Source organism: Oncorhynchus keta, chromosome 1 (genome assembly GCF_023373465.1).
Source record: "Oncorhynchus keta strain PuntledgeMale-10-30-2019 chromosome 1, Oket_V2, whole genome shotgun sequence".
NCBI lineage: Eukaryota > Metazoa > Chordata > Actinopteri > Salmoniformes > Salmonidae > Oncorhynchus > Oncorhynchus keta.
This window is the reverse complement of record NC_068421.1, coordinates 28270473-28284917: the sequence shown is the minus strand read 5'-3', so window position 1 is coordinate 28284917 and position 14445 is coordinate 28270473. Positions and strand designations below refer to the sequence as shown.

At 44.4% G+C, this 14445-nt stretch overlaps 1 protein-coding gene across 2 annotated transcripts in view; it reads left to right on the top strand.

Moving 5' to 3' along the window:
• Nucleotides 1–14445, top strand: part of rpa1 (replication protein A1) — a 91780-nt gene that overhangs the window by 61259 nt on the left and 16076 nt on the right. For both annotated transcript variants that reach the window (XM_035743575.2, XM_035743486.2), the window contains 2 exons: nucleotides 1146–1253; nucleotides 1573–1659. In XM_035743575.2, the coding sequence (XP_035599468.1) occupies nucleotides 1146–1253; nucleotides 1573–1659 (195 nt within the window). The remainder of the gene's footprint in view (nucleotides 1–1145; nucleotides 1254–1572; nucleotides 1660–14445) is intronic.

Here is a 14445-nt window from a genome sequence, read left to right as displayed (position 1 = left end):
GTTATGGGTTTGGCTGTGGCTGAGGGTTTTCTCTGGGGGACTCATCTACTGCGTCTCATGACTCTTTCTCTTTCACCCCTCCTTTCTTTCGCTCGTTCTTTCTTGCTCTCTTTCGTGTGCTCTTTCCCTTTCGCTCTTTCTCTCTTTCTCTCTGGCACGCACACGTTTGCTTTCTGTCTTTGTTCTTCCTTTCACTCTCTTTCTCTTTCACCCCTCCTTTCTTTCGCTCGTTCTTTCTTGCTCTCTTTCGTGTGCTCTTTCCCTTTCGCTCTTTCTCCTTTCTTTTGCTCTTCTCTTTTTCATAGGCCTCCAGCCAGTCTCCCTTATGGTACTTCTTCTCTCACGATGCTTAACTAACTCTCCATCAGATCTCTTTACAGTCATGTTTGAAGAAGATTATTATTTAATCCATTCCGTCAAATAGTGGCTGGCTATTTAGGATTCATTTTGATTTGTTTTGTTCGGTGTAAGTCAGGATTATGTTGCGTTAATTGCTCTATTTTCCCCTCAATGCTGTTGCTCGATGCTGAGGCATTTTGTCTCTGCTTGTTTAAAATAGCAGCATTCAAATACTACCTAATTTAGTCAGCAAACAAGCTCTTGCAGCCAGACATCTAAAATAAGTACCTTTTGTTTTGCACCTCTCGCCAGTCAGCATATTGCTTTTCTCCACAGAGCTGGATCATAAGCTGTGAATATGCTACCAATGCGCGCAGCTCGCATCACACGTACACCTTGGATCTTCTGGTGTTTGAAGTCCCTGCCTGTCAAATGTATAGAACAGAAGAGTTCTATAATAATGATTTTCCCAGCAATATAAACTTGTGCAATTGACAATACATTGATTATTCAGTAGCAACGTGACATCATACACAACAATAAACCAAAGTACCAAATCCCTGAGAAGCCTACCTTTTAAATAGACTCTGCCTGCGTCCAAATGGCACCCTATGCGGCGCACTTCTTTTGACCAGGGCCCATTGCACTCTGGTCAAAAGTAGGTGCACTATAAAGGGAAATAGGTGCCATGTGTGTTGCAACCTGTGATCAATAAAGCCCAGATGACCTTTCCCTCTCCCTTTGACTTTCCCCAGTACTCACTCCTACCATGTGTCTGTCTCTATGTTCCTCCTCTCGTCCTGCAGGCCAACATAGCAGACTACGGGGACAACCAGTGGGTGACCTGCTTCCAGGAGAGTGCTGAAGCCATCCTGGGACAGAACGTTGCTTACCTAGGGCAACTCAAAGACTCGGTGAGCCTTACTCTCCCACCCGTCTGCCTCCCTGTCTGCCTGGTCTGAGGAAAGGGCCTGGGGAGGTGCTGAACCCCAGGCACTGTCGAGCGACCAGCTCCAGCTACCTCTGCTCTGCATGAGCAGGCTGCTGTGCCCTGTGGTCTCTGTAGGCTCTCATATAGCCTACATGAAAAAATACATTTAAAAAAAGATGGGAAGAGGCTTTGATTTAGAACCTGCCATCTTGATTAAAACAATGTCTTTTTAATGGAAACAAGCCAAGTTTTTTAAATGTCATTAATGTTAAATTGATCACATTTTGTTAACTTTCTTGCAGAATGAAGCTGCCTTCGAGGAGATCTTTCAGCAGGCCAACTTCCACACGTTCATCTTCCGCAACAGAGTCAAGCTGGAGACCTACAATGTAAGTATCGCTTGACATATATGGGATTTTTGGGTCTGATACAATACTTCTATTTGGGAGGCTACACTGGTTGCAATTTATTGGCCGACGCATTGTTTTTCAGATATGAGATGTAAAAATTAAAAAGTATTATTTTTTTCACACAATAAAATATCACAAATTTTGCTCCAAGTGAAAACGTCTCTTCAAAGACACTTTAACCTCTTGCTCCTACCTGACACGCAGGCGTCCCATCTGGAAATGTGCTACGCTAAATGCTAATAGTACTAGTTAAAACTCAAACGTTCATTAAAATACACATGCAGGGTATTGAATTAAAGCTACACTCGTTGTGAATCCAGTCAACAAGTCAGATTTTTAAAATGCTTTTCGGCGAAAGCATGAGAAGCTATTATCTGATAGCATGTAACACCCCAAAAGACCCGCAGGGGACGTAAACAAAATAATTAGCATAGTCGTCGCTACACAAACCGCACAAATAAAGTATAAAACATTCATTACCTTTGACCATCTTCTTTGTTGGCACTCCTAGATGTCCCATAATCACTATTGGGTCTTTTTTTTTATTAAATCGGTCCATATATAGCCTAGATATCGATCTATGAAGACTGTGTGATAAACGGAAAAAAATAGCGTCTTGTAACGTAATTTTTTTAAATTAAAAAAGTCGACGATAAACTTTCACAAAACACTTCGAAATACTTTTGTAATGCAACTTTAGGTATTAGTAAACGTTAATAAGCGATCAAATTGATCACGAGGCGAAGTATATTCTTTAGCTGTCCGTCTGGAAATAATGTCCGGGTAAATCTCAACCAAAATATCCGGTCGGAGACCGGAAGAAATGCGCTGCCTTGCGTCTGTTTGACCAAGAAACAAATAGTAGGCAAATGACAAGACTCTAGACAGCGTTTGGAAGCTGTAGGTATTGCAACCTCAGCCCCATTAAATGTGGTTCACCTTTATCAATGGGTTCAAGTCGCGCATGGATATATTTTTCCATTTTCAGTGATCAGATTTTCCTGCACTTTTCGATGAAACGCACGTTCTGTTATAGTCACAGCCGTGATTTTTAACCAGTTTTATAAACGTCTGAGTGTTTTCTATCCACACATACTAATCATATGCATATACTATATTCCTGGCATGAGCAGCAGGGCGCTGAAATGTTGCGCGGTTTTTAACAGAATGTTCGAAAAGGTAGGGGGTAGGAGTAACAGGTTAAAATGTAATTGCATACATTTGAAAAATGAAAATAATTTAACTTGTTGTAACTCCCATCCCGTGAACGGGATCATTGTCATCATCTGACACTAATTAGCATAACGCAACAGATATAAATATTCCTATTCATGAAAATCACAAGTGAAATATATTGAAACACATAGCCTTTTGTTAATCACCCTGTCATCTCAGATTTTCAAAATATGCTTTACAGCCAAAGAAAGACAAGCATTTGGGTAAGTTTATCGATAGCCTAGCATAGCATTATGTCCAGCTAGCAGCAGGTAACTTGGTCACGAAAATCAGAAAAGCAATCAAATTAAATAGTTTACCCCCACACATGCGGTGACCTCACCCATTACAACCAGCATGTCCAGAGATACAACCTCTCTCATCATCACCCAGTGCCTGTGCTTACCTCCGCTGTACCCGCACCCCACCATACCCCTGTCTGCGCATTATGCCCTGAATATATTCTACCATGCCCAGAAACCTGCTCCTCTTATCCTCTGCCCCCAACGCTCTAGGCGACCAGTTTTGATAGCCTTTAGCCGCACCCTCATACTACTCCTGCTCTGTTCCGCGGGTGATGTGGAGGTAAACCCAGGCCCTGCATGTCCCCAGGTACCCTCATTTGTTGACTTCTGTGATCGAAAAATTCTTGGTTTTATGCATGTCAACATCAGAAGCCTCCTCCCTAAGTTTGTTTTACTCACTGCTTTAGCACACTCTGCTAACCCTGATGTCCTTGCCGTGTCTGAATCCTGGCTCAGGAAGGCCACCAAAAATTCAGAGATTTCCATACCCAACTATAACATCTTCCGTCAAGATAGAACTGCCAAAGGGGGCGGAGTCGCAGTCTACTGCAGAGATAGCCTGCAAAGTAATGTCATACTTTCCAGGTCCATACCCAAACAGTTTGAACTACTAATTTTGAAAATTACTCTCTCCAGAAACAAGTCTCTCACTGTTGCCGCCTGCTACCGACCCCCGTCAGCTCCCAGCTGTGCCCTGGACACCATTTGTGAATTGATCGCCCCCCATCTAGCTTCAGAGTTTGTTCTGTTAGGTGACCTAAACTGGGATATGCTTAACACCCCGGCAGTCCTACAATCTACGCTAGATGCCCTCAATCTCACTCAAATCATCAAGGAACCCACCAGGTACAACCCTAACTCTGTAAACAAGGGCACCCTCATAGACGTCATCCTGACCAACTGGCCCTCCAAATATACCTCCGCTGTCTTCAACCAGGATCTCAGCGATCACTGCCTCATCGCCTGTATCCGCCACGGAGCCGCAGTCAAACGACCACCCCTCATCACTGTCAAACGCTCCCTAAAACACTTCTGTGAGCAGGCCTTTCTAATCGACCTGGCCTGTGTATCCTGGAAGGACATTGACCTCATCCCGTCAGTTGAGGATGCCTGGTCATTCTTTAAAAGTAACTTCCTCACCATTTTAGATAAGCATGCTCCGTTCAAAAAATGCAGAACCAAGAACAGATACAGCCCTTGGTTCACTCCAGACCTGACTGCCCTCGACCAGCACAAAAACATCCTGTGGCGGACTGCAATAGCATCGAATAGCCCCCGTGATATGCAACTGTTCAGGGAAGTCAGGAACCAATACACGCAGTCAGTCAGGAAAGCTAAGGCCAGCTTCTTCAGGCAGAAGTTTGCATCCTGTAGCTCCAACTCCAAAAAGTTCTGGGACACTGTGAAGTCCATGGAGAACAAGAGCACCTCCTCCCAGCTGCCCACTGCACTGAGGCTAGGAAACATGGTCTCCACCGATAAATCCATGATTATCGAAAACTTCAATAAGCACTTCTCAACGGCTGGCCATGCCTTCCGCCTGGCTACTCCAACCTCGGCCAACAGCTCCGCCCCGTAGTTCCTCACCCAAGCCTCTCCAGGTTCTCCTTTACCCAAATCCAGATAGCAGATGTTCTGAAAGAGCTGCAAAACCTGGACCCGTACAAATCAGCTGGGCTTGACAATCTGGACCCGCTATTTCTGAAACTATCTGCCGCCATTGTCGCAACCCCTATTACCAGCCTGTTCAACCTCTCTTTCATATCGTCTGAGATCCCCAAGGATTGGAAAGCTGCCGCAGTCATCCCCCTCTTCAAAGGGGGAGACACCCTGGACCCAAACTGCTATAGACCTATATCCATCCTGCCCTGCCTATCTAAGGTCTTCGAAAGCCAAGTCAACAAACAGGTCACTGACCATCTCGAATCCCACCGTACCTTCTCCGCTGTGCAATCTGGTTTCCGAGCCGGTCACGGGTGCACCTCAGCCACACTCAAGGTACTAAATGATATCATAACCGCCATCGATAAAAGACTACTACTGACTACTAGTACTGTGCAGCCGTCTTCATCGACCTCGCCAAGGCTTTCGACTCTGTCAATCACCAAATTCTTATCGGCAGACTCAACAGCCTCGGTTTTTCGGATGACTGCCTTGCCTGGTTCACCAATTACTTTGCAGACAGAGTTCAGTGTGTCAAATCAGAGGGCATGCTGTCCGGTCCTCTGGCAGTCTCTATGGGGGTGCCACAGGGTTCAATTCTCGGGCCGACTCTTTTCTCTGTATATATCAATGATGTTGCTCTTGCTGCGGGCGATTCCCTGATCCACCTCTACGCAGACGACACCATTCTATATACTTTCGGCCCGTCATTGGACACTGTGCTATCAAACCTCCAAACGAGCTGCTCTTAAACGCGAGTAAAACCAAATGCATGCTTTTCAACCGATCGCTGCCTGCACCCGCATGCCCGACTAGCATCACCACCCTGGATGGTTCCGACCTTGAATATGTGGACATCTATAAGTACCTAGGTGTCTGGCTAGAACTCTCCTTCCAGACTCACATCAAACATCTCCAATCAAAAATCAAATCCAGAGTCGGCTTTCTATTCCGCAACAAAGCCTCCTTCACTCACGCTGCCAAGCTTACCCTAGTAAAACTGACTATCCTACCGATCCTCGACTTCGGCGATGTCATCTACAAAATGGCTTCCAACACTCTACTCAGCAAACTGGATGCAGTCTATCACAGTGCCATCCGTTTTGTCACTAAAGCACCTTATACCACCCACCACTGCGACTTGTATGCTCTAGTCGGCTGGCCCTCACTACATATTCGTCGCCAGACCCACTGGCTCCAGGTCATCTACAAGTCCATGCTAGGTAAAGCTCCGCCTTATCTCAGTTCACTGGTCACGATGGCAACACCCATCCGTAGCACGCGCTCCAGCAGGTGTATCTCACTGATCATCCCTAAAGCCAACACCTCATTTGGCCGCCTTTCGTTCCAGTACTCTGCTGCCTGTGACTGGAACGAATTGCAAAATCGCTGAAGTTGGAGACTTTTATCTCCTCACCAACTTCAAACATCAGCTATCAGAGCAGCTAACCGATCGCTGCAGCTGTACATAGTCTATAGGTAAATAGCTCACCCTTTTTCACCTACCTCATTCCCATACTGTTTTTATACTGTTTTTATTTATTTACTTTTCTGCTCTTTTGCACACCAATATCTCTACCTGTACATGCCCATCTGATCATTTATCACTCCAGTGTTAATCTGCAAAATTGTATTATTCGCCTACCTCCTCATGCCTTTTGCACACATTGTATATAGACTGTCCATTTTTGTCTACTGTGTTATTGACTTGCTAATTGTTTACTCCATGTGTAACTCTGTGTTGTCTGTTCACACTGCTATGCTTTATCTTGGCCAGGTCGCAGTTGCAAATGAGAACTTGTTCTCAACTAGCCTACCTGGTTAAATAAAGGTGAAATAAAAAAATAAAAAATCTTTGATGAGCTTCGGATGTTTTCACTCACGAGACTCCCAGTTACATAGCAAATGTTCAATTTTTCAAAAAATATCATTTTTGTAGACGAAATAGCTCCGTTTGTTCTTCCCGTTTGGCTGAGAAATCGACCCGGAAATTGCGGTCACGACAACACCGAAAAATATTCAAAATTAGCTCCATAATATCGACAGAAACATGGCAAACGTTGTTTATAATCAATCCTCAAGGTGTTTTTCAAATATCTATTTGATAATATATCCACCGGGACAATTGGTTTTTCAGTAGGATCGAGAGGACAAATGGCTACCTCTGTATTTTACGCAAGAATCACTCTGAGAGCCATCAGGTGACCACTTGCGCAATGTAGCCGCTTACGTGTATTCTTCAACATAAAGGCGTGAAACTACGTCACAATGCTGTAGACACCTTGGGGATTACGTAGAAAAAGGAATCTGGTTGATAGCCCATTCACCGCTCAATAGGGATGCATCGGAACGCAGAGCATTCAAAACATGAGTCACTTCCAGATTGGATTTTTCTCAGGCTTTCGCCTGCAATATCAGTTCTGTTATACTCACAGACAATATTTGTACAGTTTTGGAAACTTTATCCTAAGCTGTCAATTATATTCATATTCTAGCATTCTGTTTACATTGGGAACGTTATTTTTCCAAAAGTGAAAATACAGCCCCCTAGTCACAACAGGTTAAATAAATATTTTTTATTTATCGATAACGGTGCTGTAAAGATCGCTATGATCAGTATCACCCAATTTTTTTTATATATTTTTTTATATTTGTCAACCAATAGACATTAGACTTTGGCAGTATCCAGATTGTCATACCCATACCGGAATATTCAGTAATACCGACACTGAACACACAAGGTGCTGTTTTCAAACCCAACTAATACTCTGTAATCCAATTCCATAGAGAATGCTAACCAAATGCTAATGAGCACATTGCGAACATTTTGTACATTTTCTGACCTAAACTATTCAAGTAACAAAAAAATGCTACACTGTTTGCTGTATGCACAAAACAAATATTAGCCAGCAAGGCTGTTGATTCAGGAAGGGTTTCTCTGCTGTTACCAAGCGAATGCTTGATTTTAGAAGAAGCTAACCACTTAGCTAGATAGCTAACCAGATACTAAATTAGCAAACCAAATGCACAACTGTTGTGAATTCCATACTGTAATTAGATCACCTGTAACATGCTGTATATAAACACCATGTGACTAGGGACTACCGTATGCTTCATAATGTGACAGGTGAAATGAAGAACGCAATGTTCTATATCTCCTAACGTATTGCACAAATTGACTGAAGGTATTTACTTCAGTCAACTAGTATTAAAAAACGTAAAAGAAAAGTCTCAACGCTATTGACGGTATTGAAATACCAGCCTGTGGCTTTTTCCAACGGCCCCAGTATACCTCCCAAGCCCAACAGACATTTTTTACTTCATACCAGGTTGTCTGGTTCGATTCCAGTCGTCTAGATGGGAGGAAAAATAACAGACACACACATCTTGTTCAGAGGTTTTACAAAATGCCAATTTATTGAAATTTGCATGCAAGCCGCTTCTTTATACAGTACCAGTCAAGTTTGGACACACCTACTCATTCAAGAGTTTCTTTTTACAATTTTCTACATTGTAGAATAATCGTGAAGACATCAAAACTATGAAATAACACACATGGAATCATGTAGTAACCAAAAATAGTGTTAAAACTAGGCACCCTTTGAACTAGGCACCCTTTGCCTTGATGACAGCTTTGCACACTCTTGGCATTCTCTCCACCAGCTTCACTTGGAATGCTTTTCCAACCGTTTTGAAGGAGTTCCCACATACGCTGAGCACTTATTGGCTGCTTTCCCATCAATCTGCGGTCCAACTCATCCCAAACCATCTGGGTTGGGGTCGGGTGATTGTGGAGGCCAGGCCATCTGATGCAGCACTCCGTCACTCTCCTTGGTCAAATAGCCCTTACACAGCCTGGAGTTGTTGGGTCATTGTCCTGTTGAAAAACAAATTATTAGTCCCACTAAGCGCAAGCATGGTAGCCATGCTGGTTAAGTGTGCCTTGAATTCTAAATAAATCACTGACAGTGTCACCAGCAAAGGACCATCACACCTCCATTCTTCACGGTGGGAACCACACATGCGGAAATCATCTGTTCACCTACTCTGCGTCTCTCAAAGACACGGTGGTTGGAACCAACAATCTTGGTCTAATGTCCATTGCTGGTGTTTCTTGGCCCAAGCAAGTCTCTTCTTATTGGTGTCCTTGAGTAGTGGTTTCTTTGCAGCAATTTAACGATGAAGACCTGATTCACGCAGTCTCCTCTGAACAATTGATGTTGAGATTAGAGGTTGACCCATTAATCGGAATGGCCGATTTTAATTAGGGCCGATTTCAAGTTTTCTTAACAATCGGAAATCGGTATTTTTGGACACCTTTATTTAATCTTTATTTAACTAGGCAAGTCCGTTAAGAACACATTCTTATTTTCAATGGCGGCCTAGGAATGGTGGGTTAACTGCTTCTTTCAGGGGCAAAACGATAGATTTTCACCTTGTCAGCTCGGGGGATCCAATCTTGCAACCTTACAGTTAACTAGTCCAACGCAATAACATCCTGCCTCTTGTTGCACTCCACAAGGAGCCTGTTACGCGAATGCAGTAAGCCAAGGTAAGTTGCTAGCTAGCATTAAACTTATCTTATGAAAAACAATCAATCATAATCACTAGTTAACTACACCTGGTTGATGATTGTAGTGTCTTAACACTTAGTACTTATTTATGTAATAAGAAAGACTCTGAATACAAGCAATTGAACTGGAGCTTCACATTTACTCAAACAGGTTAGTACCAGAATAACATAGAACAATGCTGCGCATGACCAAGGGTGCTCCATCCTTAAAGGGGACATCAGTAATTAACAGAACATAACATTCCTTCTCTTATACAATCAGAGTTACTTTTACCAAACCACAACTGAAACATTTCCCAGAACTTGTTGTAGTTATTTTGCATATTTTAATTTGAACTTGAACAGTTAGTTTTTGTTTGTTTGTTTATAAGTCTAGTCTGTCTGGTGGACGGTGCCTTCGTTCTGGGTAGCGCCTCAGATTGTCTGGAGGCTCCTGAACATCCTCAGTGTGTGCTTGTTCCATTATAGCGTCTGCTATAGCAGCACCTTCATCGACACGTTCCCTTCTTTCAGCCTGGGGTCTCTCTACTGCACCACCGTCCTCTACAGTTCCTTGTGTGTCACTCTCGGGAGCTCTCTGTGATTGTTATCTCTCGATTGTTGTGCTGTTTTCCGTGGAATGCATTTGGTTAATGTGACGCCGCCACATTATGTCTGGGCTCACTTGAACCTGGTAAGTTCTGGGTCCCGTTTGTGTGTGTACGGTCCCTCTTGTCCATTTCCCTCCTCTTCTGTAGTCTCACACCATCACTTCCTGTCCTGTTTGGAGATGGCGCTCCCGGCCACCGGAGAGCATCTTGGCTTGTTTGTTCAGCACTTCATTATGCCTGTTTGGCTTCATGATGTCCAGCTGTGCGCGGAGAGGCCTCCCGAACATCAGTGCAGCTGGGCTTTCATTTGTTGTGGCATGTGGGGTGTTTCGGTAGGAGGCCAGGAACTTGGCCAGTTTTGTTTGCAAAGTCCCTTCGTCTCGTTTTGCTGCACGGAGTCCTTGCTTTAGGGTTTGCACAAAGCGTTCTGCCAGCCCATTGGTGGCAGGGTGGTACGGAGCTGAAGTTGAGTGTTTGATTCCATTTACTGACATGAATCTTGTAAACTCGTCACTTACAAAAGCTTGCGCGTTGTCACTTACCAGCTGCAGTGGCAAACCGAAGCGGGCAAACGTTGTTCTGAGACACTCTATCGTATGAGCTGTGGTGGAGGAGTCAGTGCAAAACACCTCTGGCCATTTGGAATGGGCATCAACTATAACCAGAAACATGTGCTTTTCAAAGGGACCAGCGTAGTCCACATGAATTCTCTGCCATGGCTCTGCGGGCCATTCCCATGGGTGGACTGGGACAGGAGTAGGCATGTGAAGGGTTTCCAAACATCCACTACAGTTCTTTGCCATATTTTCTATCTGTTGGTCCAGACCTGGCCACCAGAAGTGGCTCCTTGCGAGCAGCTTCATTTTGACAATTCCAACATGACCTTCATGTAGTTGCTGCAAGACTAGATGTTGGAATTTCTGGGGTATCATGACTCTCATTCCCCACATCAAACATCCTTGGTACGTTGTAATTTTGTTTCTCCGCTGGAAATACGGAGTCAGCTCCTTTCTGCCAGTAGCTGGCCATCCTGACATGGTGTAGGTGTACACTTTTGACAAGGTCACATCTTTCCTTGTCTCATGTTTGATAACTGTGCCTGTGACCGGTAGTGCCTCAAGCTGAGCGGTATGGAACATGTCCACTGCATCCACACTCCTTTGTCTTTCTCTTGTACACTGCAGTCTGGATAATCCATCTGCATTTGTGTGGAGGGATGACGGCTTAAACTCAATGTCATACATATGACTGGCAAGGAACATGGCATATTGCTGTAACCTGGCTGCTGTCATTGCCGGAATGCCTTTCTTTGGACTGAAAATGGAAAGCAACGGCTGGTGATCTGTAACCAGTGTGAAACGCTTGCCATATAGGTATGCGTGGAATTTCTTGACGCCCCACACTAGTGCCAGTGCTTCTTTGTCGATTTGTGAGTAGTTTTTCTCTGCATCATTCAATGTTCGTGACGCAAATGCAACTGGCCTCTCTGACCCATCTTTCAGTGTGTGTGAAAGGACTGCCCCTAATCCATAAGGGGACGCATCACAAGCCAACTTCACTGGCATTTCAGGGTCGTTTTGCCTCCAGAAATGCATTTTCACACTGCTCTGTCCACCGCCATGTCCTATTCTTTTCCAGGAGCTTATTTAGAGGCTGGAGTACTGCTGAAAGGTTTGGGAGGAATCTTCTGTAGTAATTGATCAGTCCCGTGAAAGATCTCACTTCTGTGATATTTTGTGGTCGTGGTGCCTGTACCACTGCCTCAATTTTGTCCTGTGTTTTGTGCAATCCATTGCAGTCAATCTCATGTCCACAGAAGACAATCTTGTCTTTGAAGAACTCACACTTCTTTAAGTTTGCCTGTAGACCATACTCTTTCAGTCTTTTCAGGACCTCTTCCAGGTTAGCCAGGCAGGTGCTCTTTGTCGGTGCGTCCTGTTATGATCATGTCATCCAGGATACACTGGGTTCCTGGGATTCCTTGCAAAATCTGGTCAATAGTTCGTTGCCAAATGGCTGGGGCTGATGCAATGCCAAACACCAGGCGGTTATACCTGTATAGACCTTTGTGTGTGTTTATTGTCAGGTACTGTTTGGAACTCTCTTCAACCGGTAGCTGCAGGTAAGCCTGTTTCAGATCGATTTTACTGAAGTGTTTCCCACCAGCTAGTGCAGCAAAGATGTCATCCAGGCGTGGTAGGGGGTATTGGTCCACATGCAACATTGGATTCACAGTTACCTTGAAGTCCCCACACATTCTAACAGACCCGTCTTTCTTCACAATAGGAACTATGGGTGTGGCCCATTCGCTTCTGTCCACTTTCGTCAGGATCCCTGTATCCTGCGAGCGATCGATTTCCGCTTCCACCTTTGGTCTCGGGGAGTATGGAACAGATCTGGTTTTGCAGAATTTTGGGGTTGCATCATCTCTTAGTACAAGTTTTGCTGTGAAGCCTTTTACTGTTCCCATCTGATCACTGAAAACTGTGTTGTATTTATTCCGCAAGTGTTCCAGTGTTTGGTCTGTGCCTTTCTCTTTGGACTGGAACGTGTGGAGCATTTTCAAGTCACACCAATTAAGCTTTATTTTTGAAAGCCATTCCCTGCCAAATAATAGGGGGCCAGTTCCAGGCACCACATACACCTGTAACTGCTGTGTTTGCCCCCCATAATGCACTCTGACCTGCAACGCCCCCATTGGGCTCAATCTCTCTCCTGAGTATGTCTTCAGCAACACATTTGTGTTCTTCAGCTTGATAGCCTTAAAGTGCTCATTGTAGACGGTAGTGGAAATTATAGACACTGCAGATCCTGTGTCCAGCTCCATTTTGAGGGGTTTGCCTTCGATATCTGGTGTCACCCATATTATGCTACTGCTGGGAGAAGTCACTGTGTTTAACTCCATTGTACCAATTAAATCATTCATCTGAATCACTGCCACTGTTCTCTGCTAGTGCATTCACAGACCCTTTGGCTTTGCATGCTCTTTGAATGTGCCCCCTTCTACTGCATTTGTGACAAATTTCGTCTTTGAAACGGCAGTCCTCTGCTCTGTGACCATCTCTGTCACACCTGTTGCATTTTTCGGCCACACGGGGGCGTTGTCGACTGCGTGAACTTGTGCAGGGAAATTTGTGACAGGTCGGTACTTCTTTTACTTTGCAACTCAAAAGTATCTTTAGTCGCGATTTCCATAGCCACAGCAATTTCAACAGCCTTTGCAAACGTGAGCTCTGATTCTGTGAGCAAACATTTTTTGAATGTGTTCATGTTTCAGTCCACAAACAAATCTATCCCTTAATGTGTCATTTAGGTTCTCTCCCAACTGGCAATGTTCAGACAGTTTCTTCAACACTGCTACATATGTACTAACACCCTCCCCCTCATTCTGATCTCTCTTGTGGAAATGAAAACGTTCCGCGATGAGTGGCTTAGGTGATAGGTGATTTTGCAATATCTCCACAATCTCTGTGAATGTTTTATTTGAGGGCTTCAGAGGGGCAGTCAGATCTCTTAGCAAACTGTATGTTTTTGGGCCAATTAAACTCAACAACGCTGGCACTCTCTTGTTATCAGCAATGTCGTTTGCAATGAAGTACTGTTCCAGTCGTTCAATGTAAGTTGCCCAGTTTTCTTGCGTGTCATCAAACACATCTATTTTCCCGATGCTAGCCATTCTCTTTACCTCCGGCTCCACGGGTCTTTGATCTGCCGACTCGTTCTCTTCAGCTCTCCCCTCGTCCTCACTGCTTGCTAGCTGTTGTGCTAAAGGGTCAAAATCTTCCTCTCTTCCTACGAACTCCATCTGTATTCGTGATGCACACTGCAGGTAATCATCCTCGTCGCCATTGTAGTGTCTTAACACTTAGTACTTATTTATGTAATAAGAAAGACTCTGAATACAAGCAATTGAACTGGAGCTTCACATTTACTCAAACAGGTTAGTACCAGAATAACATAGAACAATGCTGCGCATGACCAAGGGCGCTTCATCCTTAAAGGGGACATCAGTAATTAACAGAACCTAACAATGATATTACTAGATATTATCTAGCGTGTCCTACGTTGCGTATAATCTGACTGAGCATACAAGTATATAAGTATCTGACTGAGCTGTGTTTGGCAGAAGCACACGCGTAAACATTCATTCAAACAGCACTTTTGTGCGTTTTGCCAGCAGCTCTTCGTTGTGCGTCAAGCATTGCGCTGTTTATGACTTCAAGCCTGTCAACTCCCGAGATGAGGCTGGTGTAACCGAAGTGAAATGGCTGGCTAGTTAGCGCGCGCTAATAGCATTTCAAACGTCACTCGCTCTGAGCCTGTGGTTGTTTCCCTTGCTCTGCATGGGTAACGCTGCTTCGAGGGTGGCTGTTGTTGTGTTTCTGGTTCGAGCCCAGGGAGGAGGGAGGAGAGGGACGGA